Here is a 9529-nt window from a genome sequence, read left to right as displayed (position 1 = left end):
TTTTAAAATTTTTTATAAGGGTTATTTTCATTATTTAAATATATGAAAACAACTATAATTTATTCTTTCAATTTTAAAGTATTGATTCTTAAAAATATGAAAATTAAAGATATCAAAGTGAACTAAGTTGAGTGGATCACTACAATAAAATCGCATTTTATTGACGGATCAAGATCTTTTGGTAAATGTGAATTACAAATGGATTTATTGGGGAACACATGTTTTGCATTTACCGATGGAACATTCCGTCGATGAAATAAGGTCGAAAGTCCTCTTTTTCCTCTCTTTTTCCTCTTCTCTTCTTTGTTCTCACTGTCTTAGGTGAATTTCGTTGTGTTATGACCTCCATTGTTGCATGCGACCTTCATCACTGATTTTTCTCCTCCCCTTCATTGTCCTAGGTCGTCCCAACCTCCAGTGCCTTGAATTACAATTCAATGTTTTTGTGAGATGGTCGTAGTTGACATCGTTGTGAGGAGGGTGATGCCATGAGAGAAGGGTTGGTGGATCACAGTTCGTGGTGTGGTTGAGGTATATTAGTTGACGAACTTTGTTATAAGCTTCAGAGGAGAGTTTTCCAGCACTGTTGTGGTGAGTGAAGGTTACCGTGATGAATGCAGGTTGTCGGCGTGAAGGGATTCCAAAGAAAGGTCCTATTGTGGAGGTAAGTTGTAACTATCCAAATTTATGCCCCTGTATTGTGTGCAATGACATTTGGTTATTGTTCTATGCAATGAATAAGCATAGCATTTGGGGTTCCTTTTGTTTTCGTTTTGGGTAAAATAATGTTAAGGATGGTAATTGAATGATTCTTCTACATCAAAGATATCGTCATTTATTAAATTGTTGTTCTATGTTGTCACGTATATGTTGTTGTCATTAAAAGTAGTAGTTGATGTGGATTATGGGGCTGTAAAGGCTGAAAATAGGGAAATGGCTATATGCCTAGTGATTCTGTTTTTGGTCAAGTGGGGAATGTTTGGGTTATGGAAAAGCCTAATTTGAAGACATATAGAGGACCAACCATGCTTGCTACCACTGTTCATGCCATGACTATGCTTCTTAGGACCTGCTAATGGGACTGGTTTATTAATCTTAGTGCATCTGATTATCCTTTAGTTACACAAGATGGTATGGTGAATGGCCTTATGCTATTCCACTAGAATTATCCAATTGAACTACATGAGTGTCCCAAAGACCACCAGAAACATATGAGAAACAACATTCATGTTTTGAATGTTTATTTTTGCTATTAACACTTTCTTTAACTATTTGTAACTATCTTACAAGTGTTGATTGGTGTGTGTGTGTGTGTGTGTATCTGTGTGTGAACCATTTTAATCTTTCATATATGATCCAAGTGTTTTTTAAGTTACTAAGGGACATCAATTTCATACAGCATAGTAGTGAATTGGGTTGGGAAGTATGAGTGGCATTGCTCCTTATTTGATTTTTCTACTTTAAGCTTTATAATTTGTTCAAAGTTATGATCTTAATGTTCTAAATACCCCATTTTATAGGTTAAATAAATCACAAATTTGGTGGGTTATTAAGCAGAGGAGTCTACCAATATCTTTTAAGCTCTACACAAGTATTATTTTCTCCTTAGTCTCTTTGTTCTAGTGTTGTTAGTTGTGTGTAGACAAGTTTAAGTTGGATGAACTATGATTCCTTTGGTCACACACATGTGTATTTATTATTAGACATTTGAGAATCTCAAATAATGATTTAAGAATCTCCAAAATTTGGTCATGAGGTTTTAGATGCACAACATATGGTCCAACAACCTCAGTCCACCCCAACATCGTTCCAGTAACGACACTCCTCTCTGTAGCCTATCCCAGTCCAACCACCTCCCCAGTAGCAGTAGAATGAAAAAGAAGGAAACAATTCTGATGACTATGATGATTATTAGGAACTTTGTTAATTTATGTACATGTTTAGTTTTAAAACACTTCTACGTTTGTGTTATCAACTTTATAATTACGTTTTTAATTATATGGATTTCATTGTTATTGTATTGATTGATTGATGTTTGGATATATCTTTATTCTCCGATTTTCATTGTCTCTTAGTTGAATATGGTGAGAAACAAATATTGTCCATTGCACTTGAAGATGTTTTATCATTTATTAAAAGATAACCAAAGAATATAGATAATCGATGATAATTACTGATACCTATATTATCAATAGTTTTTTCCAACAAAAGAATTACCAATGGATCATAGTATATTGATAATTCTTTGAAAAACTAACGGTAGCGATGATAGATTTTAGACATTATATATATACCAACAACATATACACTTATAATTTCAATTTTTTTTAGTGGATTAAGCTATTAACTCGCTATTAATTTAGTTAAATAAGATGAGTTAATATTTTAAATTTGTGAAGAACGGCTCTGGTTCATCTTTTCTATGTAGTAGTAAATTATTTTTAATAAAAAATTAAAATGATAAAAAATTGAAAAAATTATTCTTTTTATATTATCTTATTTAAAAAGATATAATAATACTATAAATCAATTATTAATATTTACATAAATGAGTTTCAACAATTAATTATAATAAAACAATTTAACTTTTAAAGATGGTAATTCTTTTAATTATCAAATTAGATTCATTAATTAACTAATTAAAAATTAATAAATATTTATTATTAAATGGGCAAGGTCACGACCTTTCGATCTACCTAACCAGAATGAATTAACTTATTCTTTATCACCGATAGTGAAAAATAATATTTTATAAATATTTAATAAATGTATTAATAAAAGCTATATACCGATAAATAAATTGTCATATAAATACTTACCTTCATATAATTTAACATATTTAAATTAAAAAATTATATTTTAATTGCTAACCGAAATGAAAATAAACTCATTTGTATTTGTTTCCTTTAAAAGTTTTACTAAAAAAAATTATGATTTCATAGAAAACCGCTTAAGTTTTATTATTTATTTATTATTATTATTAAATATAATTAATGATATATGTTTTTTGTTTTAATTTATTAAGTCGTCACCTTTAACAAATGCTTTTAAACGTTACTATAAGTAATTTGAAATAGTTTATTTATTACATATAGTATGTAGTCAAAATTTGAGAGGATCAGTATTATGAGAAATGTTTATATATATAAAAGGTATTTCCTTTTTTTTAAACAAAAATGTAAATCACTCTTGAGTAACATTAAACGGTGTATTTGTTGAAAGAATGTGGTAAAAAATTATATTTTGAAACATAATATATTATTAATTTCTGTATCATGAAATGTAACAATTAATACCAATAAAAGCGTGTTTCTCCTCTTCTGCAACATTGTTCTATTGTTCATTCCAAAAATTAACACAAATGGTGAAAGCGAGGCACTCTAGGGTTCAAAAATCGTGGATGACGAGGTGGTCGTGGGTGTTTCTTCTATCAGTGCTGACGATGTTCATGTTTCTCCTAATTCTCCTTCTCCTCGCTCTCCACCTTCTCTCAATGCCCACTTCCTTTGCTCCAGTCCAACATAATCATCTCAATTCCATTGCTCGCAACGCTTCCTACATGTATTCATTCTCCTGTTTTACATGCTTCATTCAACTCCATTACTTTCCTCCTCTCGTTTCTCTTATATCGTTCTTTCTTTTTCACTTTTCTGCAGAAGCGAAGGAGAAGATGAACAGAGAGAGCAATGGGTTGAAATATTATCATGGGAGCCTAGGGCTTTTCTCTATCACAATTTTCTGGTCAGTTCTATTAATTTCTTAAATTAATGCTATAAATCATTTGTACATCTTGTTTAAATCATTTCGTTTAATTGTAACCATAATAATAACAGTAATTATATACTTTTAATAACGAAAGCAAAATTAATCTTTATGATAATAATAATATAATAGAAGTGATATTTTACATTTTACTGTCTTCAACTTTTTAAAATATTGAAATCTTTGGCCGATTTTAATCTTCCCAGACGAAGGATGAATGTGAGTATCTGATTAATATAGCAAAGCCAAACATGCAGAGGTCTAAGGTTCTTAAAAGTGGGATGGTTAAAACTAGCAGGTCTTGATTTTTTTCTCCTTAAACTTTCCGATCCTTTGAAATCAATGTTGAAAATAAGATTAAAGCGTTCCTTTTCATTTAGCGGAAGGACAAGTTTTGGTGCTTTTTTGGATAGAGGTGTGGATAAAACTGTGAGGAAGATTGAGAAAAGAATTGCTGATTTTACTCATATACCTGTTGGTATGTTGTTTCTCTCTTTACCACTTTTGCAAACATGTTAAGCAGATTTCTTAGAATATGACATAGATTGTGCAGAGAACGGTGAAGGACTTCAAATTCTGCATTACGAAGTTGGACAAGAGTATGTGGGTCATCATGACTTCTTTGTGGATGAAAATTACACTGCAAATGGGGGTGATCGCATAGCAACAATGTTGATGTACCTGTAAATGAATCGAGTTCCTAGTTTTTGTTAATCTGAATTTGCCAAAGGTATATGAAAGAGAAATGCTGATTGATTGTAATTAATGATACAGTTCAGATGTTGAAGAAGGAGGTGAGACAGTTTTCCCAGATGCAAAGGGAAAATTGAGGTCAGTGCCTTGGTGGAATATTAATGAGCTTTCTTATTGTGCGAGAAAAGGACTTTCAATTAAGCCAAAGATGGGGAATGCTTTACTTTTCTGGAACATGAGGCCTGATGCAACTTATGATCCATCAAGTTTTCATGGTTAGTTTCTTATTTATGCTTATTATTATTATTATTCTTATTATGAAATTAATGTCTATTTTCATCTTAATTTTCAGGCAGTTGTCCAGTGATTAAGGGTAATAAGTGGTCATGTACCAAATGGATGCGAATCAATGAATTCTATTTTAAATAAGCATTATTTACATGGAAACTCTAAAAAGTTCACAAGTGAAACAATCACAAAATTTTATATATGAATAAATTAGTATATATAATTTTCACATTACTAATAGATATGTTGGTTGAAAATTTTGTTGGTAAATCTAAATGTTTTGATTAAAAAGCAACTCATTCTAAAAAAAACCATGATACTTTAATAATTTTTTTAACATGTTATTATTTTATTATTTTGTTTGAATTTATTTTTAAAAGAATAATTGAAATAAAACCAATCATAAAAAAATTATAAAACAAAATACCCTAATTCCCAAATTGAAGAATGCTGATGTCAGCGGCGCGTAAACTAAAAGCACTGACAAGATTCTCTTCTACCAATTTATGCACAAACAAATGCATTTGTTTCGGTTTGGTAAGTTTTTCCTTTATTTCTTTTCAGTCTATTTTTTCTCATATTGCTTTCATAGATCCATATTATATTTCTTCTCTTTCATTTCTACATTTCCGTGATGAATAATTGGTATATATATGGGATGCCGTAAAAACATAAATCGACACAACAAGAATAATTACAAACGTAACACACATAAAGAATATCTGGTGGAAGTTTTCCTACAACAGTCAATAAAGTATTAATATGATTAGATCTTTAAAATTAAATGTAGCTCTTTATAGAAATAATTTTCTAATTTTTTTTTAAAAATTATGTAATTGAAATTGACATCAAAAAAATAATATTTTTATTGATAAGGATATACTATAAAAAAGTTTAATTGAGATGCAACACAAATTTTATTTTCGGTTCTCTTTTTAAGTGTTCCAAATAATGCAAAAAATAAAAAATAAAAAATCCTATTTTTCCTTTATTTTTTAAACCTTTCTTCCATTTTCTTTAGCACAAAACATGACATTAGCATTAATTCATGTATAGGATGTTACCTTAAAGAGAAAGTCTTAGACTAATAGGACGGAAATATTCTCCAAAAGTGGGAAGTGAAAAACGAAGAAAGTAGGAGAAATGAGGAACATGAAAATAAGAAAATGTGGTGGAGAAGAGAAAAGGAAAATGATATTTTGACACCAATTTTTGACACTATTTTGACACTGCATACCTGTTAAAACGTGGTTGACAATTTCAAATTAAAAAAAGTGAGACAAGATCATATTTGGAAGAAAAAAATCAAATTTGTTTTTAAAATTTGAAATCGTCCAATTACATTTTGACACGTGTGCAGTGTCAAAATGGTGTTAAAAAATTGGTGTCAAAATTTCATTTTCCAAGAGAAAGGAAAAAGGGAAGAAAATGACACATTATGCTGCATGATAAGTGGAGGGGAAAAAGTTTTCAAACACGTTCTATAAAAGAGATTCAATTACATAAAATGAATATAGAATTTTCATAATTTTTCTAAAGAAGAAATTTAAATAAATAATTATACAGAACGTTTTATTAAATATTAAATCTACTTACTTAGCAACTACTTTATCAGTGTATTAATTACCAGCTTTATCAAATAATTTTATCAAAGAGACCCCGTAACTATTTAAATAAAACACAAGATATTAATATTAAAATATGAAATGACTGTAAAAAATTATTAATATAATAAAAAAAATGTATATATATATATATATATATATATATATATATAAGGTTAAATATGTATTTAGCTCCTATACTTTGGAGCAATTTTGGTTGTAATGTTTCTTTCAAACTAAAGTACAATTTAGTCCTTCAACTTTAGAAAATTCTAGTTTTAGTCTTTCTTTACCAAATTTTTTAAACTTTATTTGTTGTTTCAAGTTAAAAAATTTTAAATAAAGTTAAAAAAATTTGATAAAAAGGACTAAAACCAGAGTTTTCTAAAGTTGAAGGACTAAATTGTATCTTAGTTTGAAAGATGGATTAAAACCAAAATCGTCCAAAAATATAGAGATTAAAAAACATATTTAACTCTCTCTCTCTCTCTCTATATATATATATATATATATATATATATATATATATATTATTTTAATATTTTTTTTTTAAGTTGCGGTAAGCATTGAAAAATATTAGAAATAATACGTCTACAACGTACTAAAAAAAGAATATTTTTAAGTATTAGATGTGTCTTTTTGCACTATTTTTCTTAAAAAGTTTATTTGCGTCTTTTTTTTTTTGTTGGTTTAGTCTGTTTATTAGAAATAAATAATTTTCTATTTTCAAAGAAAAATTATCGATTTAAAAAGGTAATTTAAGAAAAAAGTTATACTTATTTTTAACATCTCCTTCAAAATATAAATAATATAAATAGTGATATGATATCATAAGAGTTATATTGGTTTAAAAAATAATAAGACTCGATTATTTTAATATTAAAAAAATTTAATATAAATTGTTTGGTTACAAACGATTTTTATAGAGTTTTTTAACTTTTTTATAAGATTTTTTTTTCTCGTCTAATTGAATAATCGAGACTATAAGATTGATCCTTGCGATGAGCTCTTCAGTTTGGACTGATCAAATTCAACATTCCCGTAAGTTAAGTTTTAACCCTCTCTTGATCTTATTTAATTATTTGTTGCAGGTGAGTCTGCTTTCACTTGCATGTGTCTTTTTATTATCTACATAAGTATATGTTGATTAGTGATTCTAATGATGTATCTTGTGTTTGTGTGGTGATCGTATTTGTATTATTTCAAGGTGTAGGTAGATAAAACATCTCGTGGCCTTGAAAGGGATAAAGAAAACTAATTGCACTGTTTTTAAATTATAAATACTTTGAAATTTCTATTTTTATAATTATATGGTGAATTGACTGGATGATTGAAATGTTGGTATTTATCATCATTTAAAATTGTGGTTTGAATGTTTGATTCTTGAATCTTGCTAGTTTAGACTTGCTAGTCAAATGATACCAGTTTTCATGTTTAAAACTCTTTTAGAACTAATTCACAGAAGAAAAAATATCATTTTGATTAATTCAACAAGTATTAGTTTCCTTAAAAACCCAAACAATAGAGAATTATAACTAATTGGCAGAGAAAGAAATACCATTTTATTAATTCAACAAGAATTAGTTTCCTTAAAAACCCAAACATTAGAGAATTGCATCACCATGTAAGAAAATCCAGTAGTTTCATTACCTAAACAAAATTAGAGTTTAGTTTAGGAAAATACAGGTTAGCGGGTTAATCCGTCCAGGCTCATCCTAAGTACATGTAGGATGCGAATTATGCGAGCTGAACTTATGCAAACCAGCAGACTCAAAATCTTAGTTCATTATGTACTTTTTCCTATGAATGTGTTGGTTGGCCCACCTTACATTATTATCCTTAATTTGACATTTTTTAATTCAAATATCAATCTAGAACACCATTTAACAAATTAAAAAAAATTCATTAGATAAACTAATTATGTTTATTTATTTTTAAAGTTTATGAACAAAAATATATCAAAGTATCATAAATGAATTTCAATATTATAAAAGTTTAGGAATTAAAAATATGTTTAATTTAAAAAGTTTTAAACAACTTTTATAAAATGTAAAAGCTAAAAGTTTTAGAATTTAAGTTGGAAATAAAACAATAAAATTTTATAGTAATTTAGAAAAAAAAAACAACTCTAATTTAAAATATAAAATGCTTGAGAATAAATCAACTCAAACTATTTTTTATTCATTTATTATATTACTCTTGGAGGGTATAGGAAGCGTAGAATGTGATTTTTTCTTTTTAATTTTTATAGACAAATCTAATTGTCGTATTATCGAAATAGGCAAAGAATTTTAGAATTATATTTATAGACAAGTTGTATAGTTTCACACGATTTCAAAATAAAGAAATCGCCAAAGAGATTCACGACTTTAGTTATGAACCATTTAAAGGTGAAGTTGTGTAGTTTTACAATTTTTTTTGGCATTTATAATCGATTATAAGAAACTGTAATCGATTATCTAATGCTGAAATCGTTAGGGAAGTACACGAGTTCAATGAAACCGATTACATATATATTATAATTTATTACTAATGCATGTAATTCGAATTATAAGACATTGTAATTGACTAGAACAATGTAATCTATTACAAGTAAAAAAAATGGATAAATTAAGATATAATTGATTATGATTTAAGTTTTAATTACAATTGATTATAATTAAAATATAATTAATTATAATTATAAGGTATCTACCAATTTTTACTTATTATAATTACAATATAATTGATTATGATTTAAGTTTTAACTACAGTTTATTATAAGTAAAATATGATTGGTTATATTTTAATTATTATATAATTTATAATTTGATGTTAAAGAAAAATTATTTATAAGTACATGACTTTTTTTACGATGAAAATATATAGAAAATATTTATGATATAATATTTAAATTTTAATATATATATATATATATATATATATATATTAATTCTCATCCATTAAATTATATTTTATTTCTTTTTTATGTTTTGATTATCTCCATAATTTAAAATGGATAAATCTTAAAATATTTCTGAAAATTAATCTGTTTTTTTTACCAACTTTCATCTTATTTAACTAATTTATCCAAAAAAAAAATAATTGTCAAGTATGACAAAATGTCAAGAGTATTTTTTATTGACTGAATTATTTTCTCACTGTTGGTTAGAGTATTTTTTTTATCTTTGAGATTATTTTTT

The 9529-nt window shown here is 27.1% G+C and overlaps 1 protein-coding gene across 1 annotated transcript; it reads left to right on the top strand.

The window, feature by feature from the left end:
- Positions 1 to 3289: 3289 nt before the first annotated feature.
- Positions 3290 to 4735, top strand: LOC106765937 (probable prolyl 4-hydroxylase 10). The gene is made up of 6 exons (XM_022784408.1): positions 3290 to 3561; positions 3657 to 3741; positions 3969 to 4060; positions 4143 to 4240; positions 4316 to 4445; positions 4537 to 4735. Exons 1-6 carry the CDS (start codon positions 3362 to 3364, stop codon positions 4733 to 4735), a joined length of 804 nt encoding a protein of 267 aa, XP_022640129.1. The 5' UTR covers positions 3290 to 3361.
- Positions 4736 to 9529: the final 4794 nt, after the last annotated feature.

The sequence above is a fragment of the Vigna radiata genome, chromosome 7 (assembly GCF_000741045.1).
Source record: "Vigna radiata var. radiata cultivar VC1973A chromosome 7, Vradiata_ver6, whole genome shotgun sequence".
In the NCBI taxonomy this organism is placed as follows: Eukaryota; Viridiplantae; Streptophyta; class Magnoliopsida; order Fabales; family Fabaceae; genus Vigna; species Vigna radiata.
This window is presented reverse-complemented; position numbering and strand designations above follow the sequence as displayed.

Bases quoted from the DNA above. Each gene is read 5' to 3' on its own strand.
- LOC106765937 (XM_022784408.1), top strand. From the start codon at position 3,362: ATGGTGAAAGCGAGGCACTCTAGGGTTCAAAAATCGTGGATGACGAGG. The intron at 3,742-3,968 runs GTCAGTTCTATT...TAATCTTCCCAG, and splicing joins TTCTCTATCACAATTTTCTG to ACGAAGGATGAATGTGAGTA. The intron at 4,446-4,536 runs GTAAATGAATCG...TTAATGATACAG, and splicing joins GCAACAATGTTGATGTACCT to TTCAGATGTTGAAGAAGGAG.